Source organism: Esox lucius, chromosome 2, assembly GCF_011004845.1.
Source record: "Esox lucius isolate fEsoLuc1 chromosome 2, fEsoLuc1.pri, whole genome shotgun sequence".
In the NCBI taxonomy this organism is placed as follows: domain Eukaryota; kingdom Metazoa; phylum Chordata; class Actinopteri; order Esociformes; family Esocidae; genus Esox; species Esox lucius.
This window is the reverse complement of record NC_047570.1, coordinates 21,622,748-21,637,238: the sequence shown is the minus strand read 5'-3', so window position 1 is coordinate 21,637,238 and position 14,491 is coordinate 21,622,748. Positions and strand designations below refer to the sequence as shown.

Here is a 14,491-nt window from a genome sequence, read left to right as displayed (position 1 = left end):
CTGACATTGTGTTAAGATCACCCCTTTAACAAGAAAGCAACAAATATAGTTTAGGCTAACAGAAGTCTTTGTTATTAACGTGATGAAGTTCATAAGCTAAGAGCTCCCCAGACACTGAATGAAAGACCATTGTTCCCAAGGGGCAGCAAGTCTTCATCAACCAACTACGGCAGAGGTAATTAAGAATGGGGTGAAATAGAGACAACAAGCTTACCACTGGAGGAAATATAGTCCTGATGAGAACAACTGAGGTTTGAGTAAATTGGGAATATTTGAGCTTCTGTATTAAATGTGTATTACTGTAAAACAAACCAAATAAATTAAATTGGCACGTATCTATGTTAAATTTTTGTCTGTATATGTTGTTGACTTTACTAACGAAAGCTGCCGTCAGTGAAGAGCTTTCTGTGTTGAAGAATAGAAAGGTAATGTTCCTGGCGTCAGGTCATGTGTTTTATGGCCAGAGAGTTTGCCTTGGCAGTGGGGGAAGACCACACTTAAGCTGAGGTGTAGTGCCACCCACTTTTTCATACTGGAAAGACAAACTGGAAACACTGTCACGTCAGTCCTCCCAGCCTCTGTATGTGTGTTTCTGTGAGTGTGTGTTTCTGTGCGCGTGTTTAATTACAAGAATCAACATGAGAGAAACAGAGAAAGAGAGAAAGAGAAAGTAAACATTTGGAAGGTAGCAATCATACACACTCATTTAAACACATATAGGCACGGGTCATTTTTGTCCTACCATCTTGCTCTGTCTTTGTCATCTCCTCCAGCTTCTTCTGCTTCAGTGTGTCCACCACGTCAGCCAGGCTTCCTTTGCGGCGCTCCGGCGTTCCAAATGCAGATCCGCTCAGCAGGTCGCCACGCTCCCGGGCCCCCTCCTCAGGCTTGTGTGGGGAGGTTGAGTTATTCCGGAAGGAATACAGGGAACACACTTTATTGCTGTCAGATTCCTGTAAGAAAACAAAAGTTGAGAGAAGAAAAGAGGAAAAAGAAAGAGGGTGGGGTTAAATCATTAGGATGTTCCTGTGTTTGAGTTTAATCAGCTGTTGATGATCAATTAAAATGCAGTGGTTGCTAGTTCTTTCACAGCCCACGGTGATTTTCCATATCAATGACTCCTCTTTATTACAACAACAGCTTCTGTCAAACGAGATCCTGTATGGCAAGTGAATATAGTGTAGAAAAATGATAAGGGCCTCTTTCAGAGGACATACCCATAATGTGCTCAGGCTCTGCTTTACCTTGAGAAAAACTACACAGAGAAGCATCCCGACTATAATTTCCCAAATTGCATTTGAGTGTGCATTTGTGTTGAGGTGAGTGCTATATAATTTGTTCATTTTCAGGTGGAGGCCTATTCTCAGCTGAGTGCTGTGGGCCATCATAAATCTGTGTCCTGTCTCAGGCTGTTGTTGTTTTTCCATCCCACCCGGTTGTAGTAAACGAAGGATCCTGTCTGAAACTGATGGCTGAGTGCACCCACTAAACAAAATAGAAGCAAGAGGAGTGAGAGGAATGGAGAGACTGAGAAAGAAAGAGAGCAAGAAAGAAAGAAAGAAAGGGAAGGAATGAGAGTGAGAGAAAGAAAGGGAGAGATTAGGAGACAGAAAGAAAGAATAGAGGATATTGAAAGACAGAGTAAAAGAAAGAACACACAGGAGAGACTGAGAGAGAGAGAGAGAGAAAGAAAGAAAGAAAGTAAGAGAGAAAGAAAACAAAGAGAGAAAGGGAGAGATTCGGGAGGGCTGACATGGGACATAGCTGCTCAGACACAAGGCTATTTTAATTATGGCTTGCAGAAAGTAAGAAGATAAAACTTAATTCTCCTGTCAAGAAATGTACCCTTTTATACCATTGTGTGGTTTTACCTCTGGTCTGAGTAATGTAAAAAAAAACTGCTTGGCTCACCTCAACAAAACACACTATCCAGAACACGAACAGACAAATCCTGGCCTACAGCCCTAACACAAAACCTTCAGCACATACGCAGCCTGGCCGATAACAACACACCACCTTCAACATAACACAACACACGCATCCTGGCCAATAACCCCAAACCGACACATCAAACACACACACGCAAGAAGAGGCTATTCTGTTGATGTAAAATAGCTGATATTCACAACCAAATTGGAGGAGCGCAGGAATGTCCACATTCCTTTTTCCCATCTCTCATTCCAGCAGGACTATTCTTAGACATTCAGCGGAGTCCGAGGGCGGTTGGGTTCAGTACCAGGGCCCGGGATGGCACAGTCCCGTCTGCACTCTCAACCAATGGCAGGCAGGGTGGGGCTGATTATGCGGAGGTGGTGGGTGCCGTGCCAGGGCCAGTAGAGGGTGCTTGTGGGGAATGGAGCAGTGCTGGGTTAATCAGCTGGCGCAGGTTCAGGGCACAGCCCACACAGACGTATGGCACAGCAGTGCAGTCAGGTAATCAGCGAAGGCAACAATTTCAGCCTTCTCGCCGTCTGCCTTTCTCCCTCCTTCTCGCTCTTGCTCCCTCCACCCTTCTCAGACACCCTCTCGCAGGCGCCATCTGCACCAAGTCAACTTGAGCTGGCTGGATCTCAGGCACTTCACTTTTCGAATTTTCGAAATGTTAAACCATTTAACGGTAAAACATAATAGTCGTGCACGGCCAAGACCACGTCCACCCAGAATCACAGCCAGATGCGGTGGGACCGTGATGTGGGGGCACTAATGTGTGCTACCTGTTTTTAGAACTAAATTCGAGTTCTGTCATGGGCTCGCGTTCTAACCCTCTGGCCTTGACCCCATGTCGCTCCTCAGTATGAACTCCCATCCAACTGCCACCACCCATGTGATGGTCTGGAAGCTCCACACTGGAAACTATTACCAGGTTGTCTTCAGGTTTGATGCAACCCTTCAATTCACCAGGGGTATGCTGTGGTTCACTATATTAGTGCTGCCTGTCAGTTCAATGCAAAATAATGAACCAGCACAATATTATTTCTGCTTTTATTGCAGTCTTATAGGAAAATCTTTCTTTCATCTAACTCAGTGTGACAACTGAGATCTTATATTATATTTGGCTTTTAATTCGCATAAGTGCACAACAAACTTCATTTGTTCAGAATCTGGAAATAATATAGAAAATGTACTAATAATAAACTGAAAAGGATGTCAAACTAGACAAACTACAAGCAGATACAATGAATACAATGAATTGAACTTTTCATAAGGTTCCTTTCATTCCATTAAGGGGCTGTTTGGTGATTGCAGTGAGTAACAGAGACAATGCACAAAAGATTATTCCAAATCCTTTTCGAATTACACCTTCATCACAAACTGCCCTGTGATCCAATTAGAGCCTGTCAGAAGAGCGGACCACCTGAGCAAACTCCTGTCTATCATTTACATACTGGACGGCTAGAACAGTGTCTCCAGACCGCCCGGCATCCATACAAAACAGGCAGGGACAAAGGGCCTGGGGGTGGGACGGGGCTGGCAGAGGGGCGGGGGGGCAGCAACTCTCTCCCAGCAGCCACTGCAGTGTGGAGGGGCAGCCCACTGGAAGGCTACTTCAGAGCCCCTCTGGGTCTCTTTAGTGCAGGCCCGTCTGTCTCAAACAACCACCTGCCTCCCTGGCTACAGCCCACAAGTGCCTCTGCTCTTCTCTCCTTTGCACACATCAAAGTAGCTCCATACTTGGACCCAGATTGTCTGGAGCCTGCTGCAGATGTACACAACAACACATATTGTGGGAGATGTTTCTTTAATGACAAAATGAAGAAGCATAAACAACCTTCTGTTCTGTCTAAATCTGGTTTAATGTGGTGTTGAGTCTTTGCTGGGATGCTGTGCACTGAACTTACTGTTGATATCACTGGGCCTGTTCAACCTAATAATAGATTGGAGTTGATTGTCTGGCCTATCTAAGAGTCCCAGGATCCCTGAGGCTTCACAGTATTAAAGACAGTACCCTTGGCTGAGAAGAGGAGCGAGCGGCTTGGTACATGGAGTTCATATTTTCAAGCCTGGAACAATGAGGGGCTGTTGAGCTTGTACTGTATCAGAGTCCCAAGAGCATCCTGGTCTAAAGAGATCCTCCAGTAAGAGGAGTCAGGCGGCTGGGGGCCAGGGAGCTGGGGGCCAGGGGCCTGGGGGGCTGATGTGCCTGGGTAGGCCCTCTAGAACAGATACCCTCTCAGAGACTTTGCTCAACTGTCTTATTGTCTCCTATTTATAGTTCATCAAATCTTCGTGTGATGTTAAAATGAAATTCAATACGTTGTTCTCTTCTTTGAGAAGGATCTCAAGACACTTGTGAGGGCTTAGACTTCAAAGACAAGCGCTTGGCAAAACGCATTCAGTATTAAGTCTTCATTGAAACTGTTCAGGGCTCTGTTGTGACCGTGTCCTTGTGGGGGAAATTCCTCTCTGCTGGGGCACAGTGACTAAATCTGTGTGTGCATGCAAGTGTGTGTGTGTGTGTGTGTGTGTGGGGGGGGGGGGGGGGCTGTAAGAGGGTGAGCGTGTGTATGTTTCAAGCTAACTCACATTCAGAGGCCAGACAGTGGTGAAAATCCTAATTGGTCTCTCTGATGGTGGAGGGGGGGACGACGACTGGTAATAAACATGACCCTTCTTTGGGATTCCTAACTGAATGATCGCTCAAACCTACAGGTAGCATTAATAATATTTTACCAGCCAGTGTAAATGAGTAAACATTTAACATTCACAGTAACGTTCACTAGTCAGCTGGTCACCCGGTCTGCTGGTGTACAAGGTCGTGAACTCTCACCATGCGCTGCTGGGCTGACACCATGCCGTCCCAGTCACTCTCCGGTGGGACGCTGCTAAGGGGCTGCAGTTGGCCCATGGAGCCTTTGCTGTGGAGCAGGCTGTGCAGCGGCAGCTGGGGTGTCCCATGGGCCTCGGCACTCTCTTCCTTCTCCCAGGACAGGTGATCTTGACTCATAGCTTCCTCCCCATCGGCGACGGAGGCAAACGGAGACGTGGCTTGCTTGGAAGACATTATTCTGCTGTGATTGGAGGAAGAACAGGATGACAAGTCGGTCATAAAGCGCCAGAGTAACATAGTCAAACGTCTGACTGCTTCATTGCAACAAAATGGCCCATTTCAAAATAGATCTCATTGACAAACGGGGTTTAGAACGGATTTTCTGGATCTTATAGCATTCTTATATGGGCTCACACCTGCTGGTGCCCTGAAAACCGTGTTTGGACCTGAGTCCAAAATGGAGACATCTTATCATGATATTCTGGCCTAGTGGAGATGATTTCATTCAACAGTTGATAAAAACAGTTGATTCTGCCACCAAACGCAACACCAACCCAAACGGCTTCCTTTTTTACTTCCACTCTTCAAATTAGCAAATGATTAACTTTGCAGTGCTACACTATTTCTCCAGGCAAATGTTGCCTATTTAATCAGCTTGTAAATCAGATCCTGGCAAGAATTGAAAAACCTGTCACATGCTTTCATGAATATTACAGTGATGAGTGCACTTGACATATCAGGTGCAAAATAAATTAATGGCAATTCCAATTTAAACAGTGTTTTCTGTATTTTTGGGAGCTTTCATAATGGTTGCCTACCATTCCCCTGTATCGTTTTACTGCTAAATCTGCATTCTTCTAACAATGAATGAGGCCACCCTCACGATCCATCCACCAATTAATTACATGAATACCGTGCCAGCAAATTAAATTATGCCACTGGTATTAATAACTGAATGATATGTTATTCTTACTAATCTGAAGTAGGGAAGATGAGCCCGTTCATATTTCCTGTTAATCCTCTATTCCCTAAGCCCCTGGTCTGCCTCTTTATCTAAGCTGCTGGGTATTTAACAATAAAAACAGCATGTCAGACTCAAATCTAAGTCCAATCTCTGCTGTAGCATATTTAATGCCAGGGAGAGGCAGGGAGGAGAAAGGGAGACAGGGGAGGCAGGGTAGAATAGGGAAGATGGGGGAGGCAGCAGAAAGCAGTGGAGACAAGGGGAGGCAGTGAGGAGAAGGGGAGAGAATGGAGGCATGGTAGAGCAGGGGAGACAAGGGGAGGCAGCGAGGAGAAGGGGAGAGAATGGAGGCATGGTAGAGCAGGGGAGAGAAGGGGAGGCAGTGAGGAGAAGGGGAGAGAATGGAGGCATGGTAGAGCAGTGGAGACAAGGGGAGGCAGTGAGGAGAAGGGGAGAGGGGGAGGCAAAGAGGGGAGTTCAGGATTTGAAGAAGGGTAACCTATACGTCCCTCTTGGTTCATATGTGAATCATCCTGCTCTTCTACACAGGGTCAATGTGACGGAAGTTTAGCAATCCCATTAGCGAGGCAATAGGCTGGAGGAAAGAGCAGAAATCTGGCTATTCTAGGTCAAGTGCTGTGGCGTGATTGTGTCCTTGTACTGAAAGACAGACAGACAGGCAGACAGACAGGCAAACAGACAGGCAGTCAGACAGGCAGACAGACATACAGACAGGCAGACAGACAGACAGACAGACAGGCAGACAGACATACAGACAGGCAGGTAGGCAGGCAGGCAGGCAGGCAGATAGGCATACAGACAGACAGACAGACAGGCAGACAAACATACAGACAGGCAGGCAGGCAGGCAGGCAGACAGGCATACAGACAGACAGGCATACAGACAGACATACAGACATGCAGACATACAGACAGGCAGACAGACATACAGACAGACATACAGACAGGCAGACAGACAGACAGGCAGACAAACATACAGACAGGCAGGCAGGCAGATAGGCAAACAGGCAAACAGACAGGCAAACCAGCAAACAGACAGACAGAGGAAGTAGAAGCTAGGTAATGGAGCCAGCTAACTCCCAGCTCTGCCAACTCTACCGTACCTCCCCAGACTCAGCCAAGTTTACGGCATGGGGTTCACACAGGGATCAAAACAAATTTGACACAGGGAGAGATTAACACACAGTTTGGGGTGAGAATAAATCTGCTCACGTGCCATCCTGTGCCCACACACCCGTACGTGAGGACTGTGCACATTGCATGTCGCTGTCAGGCGCGATCAGCAGCCTCAGCTCCACTACAGAATGACTAGTTCATTTGAAGGCAAGCCATCTTTTTACACACTTCGCTGAACAGCCGAGCAGACCGGCACTCTCAATATGAATTGTTAAATACAACTTATTAATTGAGTTCAGAGCCAGCACATTACTCTATTTCACAAGGCATTATAGACAGTGTTAAAAACACATATACGCATTAGACCATTCAAATCTAACAGACAGGTGCACACACACACATTCACACTGACAACACACGCACACACACACATTCACACTGACAACACACACACACACACATACACACGCAGACACACATACACACGCAGACACACACATAGTCATAGATTAGCATTTTTGCTGGAGGTTAGGAGAAAAGGGGACAATAGCAGGCCACGTTAATCACCCAGGCTACAGCAGCTGTGTCAACACAGCCAGTCTGTCAGGTAGGGTGGCGTGGGGAGCCTCGCACTCAGACCTGCCTGCGCTGTCTGTTCTTTTCTTTACAGACCCAGACCCACGTTTTAATCAGCCAGTGAACTGTTTCCTGTAATTTCATGAACCAGAAAATGATCTTAAAATTCAATTGAGTGTTAATTGAAAATTTCAATTCCGAGCAAAGTTCAGAACTTGCATGTTGAGAGTGCTGGTGAGCTGGGAGAGGGAGGGGTTTGAAGAGAGAAAGGGGAACTTGAGTCAGGAGATTCCCACACATTTTTTATTTATGCATTCAAAAAGCCCGGGCCTCCAGCACAACAAGCTCCTGTCTTCAATGGAGTGCGAGACTGAAACAAAGCACTTCTTTTGTTTTACACAGTAAATCAAGTGGTATTATTTTACCACTAAAATATTCAGTCTCTCCGGCACTTTTACTCTGGTCTCCAGCCATCAGTCAAACTGCTGAGGCGTGAGAGAGAGAGTGAACATGGCTGACTCCATCCTCCTGTAACATGTGTCTACAGCAATCTTGTTAGGAAATGCAACAGATCTGTGGCAGGCTCTGTAACAGTATTTGTCAGTGGGAGTTAATAATGTATTAGCAGAGCTGGGAGGGCTGCGCTCAGCTGAAGAGTGCCCTACACCCCCAAACCTCTCACAGGCCTTATACAATACCAGGTGGCATCGCTGAAGGGAGAGATGTTCCAATAAGTCGCAGAAAACGTCAAAAGGACACAATATGTACATGACATACTCATCAAAGCCAATGCTGGAATATAATAGCAAAACGTGTGTGTTTAATTGCTGAATTGGTTGATTTAAAGAATAAAACACTCTTGGTTTTATAACAAGCAAGATGGCAACTGGGTTGACATGGAATGTAGCTGTATGTTATCACATTCAATAAGAAGCACATTAAAAGGCTCAACAAAACAACAGTAAGCACATGTTTAAGTATAGTACATCAGAAAGCTGCTGCGATTCCTTTACTCGTATCAATAATTGAATATGTTTCTCTACATTAGGCCAATATGTGCATATTAAACAGTGAGAATAGAGCACCATGAAGAGGCCCCTCGCTCTTGTATTCTTGACAAGCCATCTCCCCTCATGGTTGATTACACGATAACAATGGACAGCTAACAAACCAAACTAATCAATAAGTGAATGAAATGCTGCCTGTCTTCTCCCACTGAAAGCCCCCAGTGACTTTGCAGAAAAATACTGAAAGAGAAAAAAGGGTCTATATATAGCTGACCATATTGTACACATTTAAAGGATTAAGAAGTCCGTCCTCCGAGCTGCAGCTCATATGGCCTGGAATGCTTTGAGTCATGGATTGTTGCCACTGATAAAGTTTCATCACGCAACAACCTCTGTTTAATTGGTTAGCATCAGAGGAGCCTAGGTCTTATGACTGGGGCCATGTGTCTGTGGCTATCCCATTTCTTCTATGGTAACAAGCTCTGACTTTCAGCCCGCTGTCTCTACTCTTTTACTCTGCTGACCTTTTATAGACAATGGTGATAAGTAACTCAACACCAGGCCTGCATCGTGCCCCCCCCCGTACCCCCCGCCCCCCCCCCCCTCACTCTGTCGCCCCTAGCCTGCCTTGCCTACCTCACCCCTCACCCCCAGCCATAATCACAGCTCACTTCAGGAGGAAAATATTTGCCCCTGTTCCCTCAGACACCACCATCCCAAAACAATTTGATATAAATAATCAAGTAAGTAGTTAAAACAAGAGGGCCATTGTTTGAGGACATAACGATGGGAAAGCTGGATATGGCAAAAGCTGCTTTGTGACAGAGCTTCAAGTTTCCAGGGGTAACGGCGTGCAGATGAACACACACATACAAGCCGTCACACACACTGCTTTCACTCACATCAATTCAGTGGGAAAAAGAACGAGCTCACACAAGGTTCAGCATTTCATTTCATTTTATCAATCTACAGACTATGAAGTAAATATTTTAAACATCAAACTAATTTGAGGACTGAAAGGCATATGTCTTTCCATTTGAAAATATCTTTTGAATTTCCTTTCAGTAATCTCTGTTTATTGAAGTTATTATGTACATCCTACAAAGGGAAAATACAAGACATCTGTAAGATTTTCTCTCAAAGACAGACAACTTCAAAAATTATACAAAGGTGGAACTGTAATGTATATTGATTTCACAGAAGTGCAAGTATTGATGTTTTGAAGGAGAAAGCGGAAGAGACAGACAGGGAATGGGAGAGGGAAAGAAAGAGGCAGACAGAGAGAAAGAGATAGACAGATAAACAGAGCCAGAAAGAGAGACAGAGAAACCAACAGAGACAAACATGTTTCTGTATTCCTTTGGACACCAGGCGGTGGAAACAGAAAAGTGTCAATTTTCTCTACCTCTGTCAGAGAGAAACCCTAATTTCCCCCCCCCCCCCCCGTTGTCCCAGGTGACATAGCAAGGATCCACAGGGTCGTCACCTGGCATAATGAGATATTACTACCTGACAGCTCCCAGCTGGAAAATCACTGACACATTCACCGCCGTTTAGCACAATTAAATTATCACCTTCCATTGTGACTGTGCAGTGTCTCAGATGAGGCTGGCTCGCCATACATAATCAGACACTAAAAAAAAACCTAGTCTCTACCTTTTTCCTTCTATCTCTCTATATGAAGCACTCATACTCGCATGAATGCACGCATGAATGCACACAGACACGGACACACGCACGCAGCTAAAATCACCTATGAGACCCAGTAAATGAAAAATCAATGGAGAGGAACTCTACTTCCTCCATTTTGACATGGTTAGAATATTTGAGCATAAACGAATCTATGATGAAATGTGGATTTATAAGAAATACATTAGTCTGTCCCTGATTTGATATATTTTTAATCGAGCCTATATCATATTTTATTTATTCAATCTACAAATGAATGACTCTGCTAGAGAATATATAATTTTTAAAGAAAATAAAAAATAAATCAAAGTTACATTTCCAAACAAAAAGGTAATATTACAAATCTAATTTATGATATGTATTTCAGAATCATAATCATATTTCATGTATCTAGGGACTAAAAAGTGGACAAAGAAATTATGGATAATGGTATTAAAATATGGCAAATGGCTTGGGGAGTTACATATCCTCTAACTAGGTAGCTGGAGTGAGTTGTCCAAATGAATTTGTTTAAATTGTTCCTCTATAAATGTTGACCTTCCCCCTTCAAAAAGTCAACTCAATTACACAAGCACTTCATCCCCACTTCACTCTTTGTCAATGCTTTTTCTACTAGAAACTGTTGTATTTACTACTGCTAAAACCCACACTCAAAAGAGACACCACCCAGAGCAAATTAAGCAAGCCTCCTCAAGTGCACACTTTAGATATTGAGCAGAGCATCGATAATTACTTTGCACAGTAAATTATTTGCAATAATATCCTGTTTGAGGAGCGGTCATGCGTCTCACTTTAAACACTTGTGCAGCTGGATTAGTTTGACAGCCCAGTTGGTGTCCTGGCCCCCCACACTAGGCACTAGAGAGAGCCTGATGGCAGAGCCTCATGCAGGTGTGAGCACTAAAGTGTCTCTGTCTGTGTCTGTCTGTCTGTCTGACAGGTCGGTCTGCCCCCCTGTGAGGGTCAAGGAGCACACACTCACACATTGAGTCTCTGGTCTCCCCCTCGGCCACTAGCCCCCCCCTGCCTCCCAGTCCAAGAAACACAACGCCAGCGCTGGATGGTGTAACACCTCTTCATTTCGCCAGGACGGGTACACACAAACTCTCTTTGTCTAACACGGACACACACACACACACTTTCTCTACCACATACACACACACACACACACACTTGCTGACAGTCCAGTGCGATCCTTTTCCCATGTGGTCCAAGCTACTCTGTCTGAGAAGAATTCCGCAGAGCAGAAGTACAAAGCTAGACGGGTGGACAGCAGAACATATAGAAGCAGAAAACAGGCTGAAGCACAGACACAAGCACTCCTGCTCCACTTCAGCACTACTGCTCTATCGTTCTGGCAGCAGCCTGACAACGCTAAAGACTATAAGAGACAAGAAAAGACACTTGTTGTTCTCTCCCTCTTTCCACTGAGGTGCCTTCTGTCACTGCAGTTAAGCAAACTTTACAGCCAGTCAAGCCATCAACCAACAGGCTATTTGCTGAGCAACAGTGGAGCTTTGTGGCTGGCCGCACAGTTGACATTAAGTTATGAGCCCTTTGTGAGTGCAGGGGAAGGAAAACAGAGATCGGAATTTGGCAGGAACATAATAATACAGAATACTCCTGTCAGTGGAACCTACATTTTTCAAGGAAACAATCAAGCATTGTTGGTGGAAAGAAAAGCAACTGTGACAGTTGAAATAAAGTGGGGGTTCACTTTCAGGAAACGTCAACACTGTGCTATTTAGGTCTGAGGTCCTTTCTTGTCATTTAGAAAGATAACGTCTTCTATGCACTTGTTTACAGCAAAGAGTAAAGATTCATCAAATGAAGTATAACATCTCTCAAAGCCCACTGTGCAGAGCTGTGGCGCGGGCTGCCAGGCTTCACACGTTTCTGAAACCTCCACAGTGAGTATATAGGGGACCAAGGAGGGAGGAGAGATGAGAAGGGTGAAGAGAAAGAAAGGGGGCCCTGAAAAAACAGAGCGCAGTGCCAAAAGAGCAGGAACAACGGCTAATTATGAAGGAGTCGTTTTGCAGGGGAACAGGAAAAGAGACGGATACTGGAGACACTGAACGGATTATGAAAGAACGAGGGGGGATATTCTACTGCATGGCAGGAGAACTGTGTGCTAAGTCTATGGCCTGCTCCTTATGAGGTCATCACTGACCGACATTGCCAAGAAAAGTTTGGTTGGTACAACTGCTGTTTGGACATCTGGAATGTTGTAATACAGTGGCCCGCTGTCTCTATGACTGTCCTAAATCCTTTCTTTTCCAGAAATAGGAAGCTTTGCCCATGCTGGTCGACCTAATTGGAAAATGTGCATCATCTAATGAAAAGAATAGCAGTTTTGTTCCCTTTCATTTCATAAATAGATTTCTTTAAGAGGGTGTGTGTGTGGGTGGGAGGTTACCTTCAACATTGCTTTGATTAAGAGTCTCTTTTCTTGGAATTGGGTGGACAACAGCTTATTACAGTTAGTCCCGCCCCTAATTCTTTATCAATGATTTGTTCATCCATTCACTCATGAACTGAAATAATTAATTGGAAGTGCAAAAATAGCCTTAAAAAAAGCCTTTTTCTCCAACTGGATTTTTTTCTTCCTGCCTTTTATGTTCTTTGAGTGACTGAAGGGGAGGGTAAGGAACTCACGCACCCATGAGGGACATTCTCTCAGAGTGGTAGCATTTCACATGACCCGTCAATGGGAAAATCAAAACAGGGGCAGTTCATTTGCTCTACCCAGATGAGGCCAGGTCAGGCAGACCACACCTCACAGATTTATGATTAAGCCTTATTATGTTGGAAAACTGACATTGATTGCCGATTCAAACCACTGAAACCAATTCATTTGCCCTTGTTGAATAGAAAGCATGGTCAACAGTGTGTAGCGCTGTGACAGGTTGGACGGGAAGCCAGAATAAAAGTGAGGGGCTAAATGAATGCCTGGCGTCCAGCTCTGTTTGGAGATACATGGTTAAAAGTTAGCCTGTTGATTGACAGGCCACAGAAAAAAAAATGGGGCTGCAATGAGAAACAAGATCTGATGAGTCAAACCAAGATACCCTTGCCAGCGATCTGAGTAATTGCCCAAAAATTTGGTTCACAGAAGACATGTACAGCCCCTGTTTCAGCAACGCTAAGACGGTTTCACTCACAGAGCTACACAGAGAAAACCACTATAACTGAATGTGAAACATTGCCTAATAAAATCAGGGAGCTGACAGACATGGTTGAAGAGAAACATTTGCAGTATATCCAGACCGGGAGAACAGGCGCTGTACTGGATTAGTCGCTGACTGATACAAAAAATGCCTCACCAGTGGGCTGTTAACCACGTGTCTCACCACTCATACTACGCTCCAACTCTCGCTGCATTCATCTATTTGTCTAGAGGCAAGGTAAAAAGAAGGGCCACCGTTAAACTATGAATCCCACCACAAATGGTAAACTCCCTTCGGTCTATTACCTGAGAAAAAGACCAGCATTTCTAAGATGGCGGGGAGCAGGTTTTGACTAGGCTTTTGGGAGTGGAGCTGTGTTCCCCTCTGAACAGCACTGTCTCTATCAAAGCTCCGGGCTTCTAGTTTCAGGCAGCCTGAAGGCCGTCGTGTCGACTAACACCTCGGTGGGAAGGGCTTCGCTTCTTCCCTGGCAGGCGCAGACAACGCGTACATCCTGACAGGCTTTCAGAACGAAATCATTAACTAAACCGCTTTCTTAAAACAGCCACAGGTTTGCATGGGGTTTTAGGTCTGTGTCTGGCCTGAGGCCACGTCCCCCCTGGTTCTCAGGCAGCCTCTCAGACAACCTCTCAGGCAGCCTCTGCCCCGGCTCGCCGGCTCTGTTGTGGTTCTGTGATACTACAGTCATTATGCTCAGCGCAGCACGAATCAGACTCAGTCTCAGTCCATTGTGGCTGAGGCTCACTCATTGGGCCGGTAGGAAATAATCTGGTAATCTCAACCTACTCCTCCATTTCAGACAGCCTCGCACCGCACAAAGAGGCCCTTTGTCTGAGCACGTTTATGACCACCCTTTAGATCTCAATCACTGAATCAATCAGAAACATATTAAACAAATCTCTTTTTTTTATAAGGGTTTCGGTCTGAAAGACTGCCTCAACATTTCACACATTTACACTGCTTTATTATCAAACAACAATCCCTACTGTGAATGGCCACATTAATGATGCAAAGTTGCAGTTCCTAACAAGACTTTACTTTTTTGGGGGAAAATCATTAAAATTGCAATCTGGCGTGTCCAGCTGGGCCATGGCAATTAGCAGAGAAATGTAGTAGTCTGCATGTATTATTACTCCACCAAATATATCTTACAAACAAAT

The 14,491-nt window shown here is 45.0% G+C and overlaps 1 protein-coding gene across 19 annotated transcripts in view; it reads right to left on the bottom strand.

Annotated features, from left to right (window-relative positions):
- sox6 (SRY-box transcription factor 6) overlaps window positions 1-14,491 on the bottom strand; it is a 173,888-nt gene that overhangs the window by 101,662 nt on the left and 57,735 nt on the right. For all 19 annotated transcript variants that reach the window (XM_029125251.2, XM_029125257.2, XM_029125256.2 and 16 more), the window contains 2 exons: window positions 4,769-5,009; window positions 743-953 (listed from right to left, as the gene is read on the bottom strand). In XM_029125251.2, coding sequence (XP_028981084.1) covers window positions 743-953; window positions 4,769-5,009 — 452 coding nt within the window. The remainder of the gene's footprint in view (window positions 1-742; window positions 954-4,768; window positions 5,010-14,491) is intronic.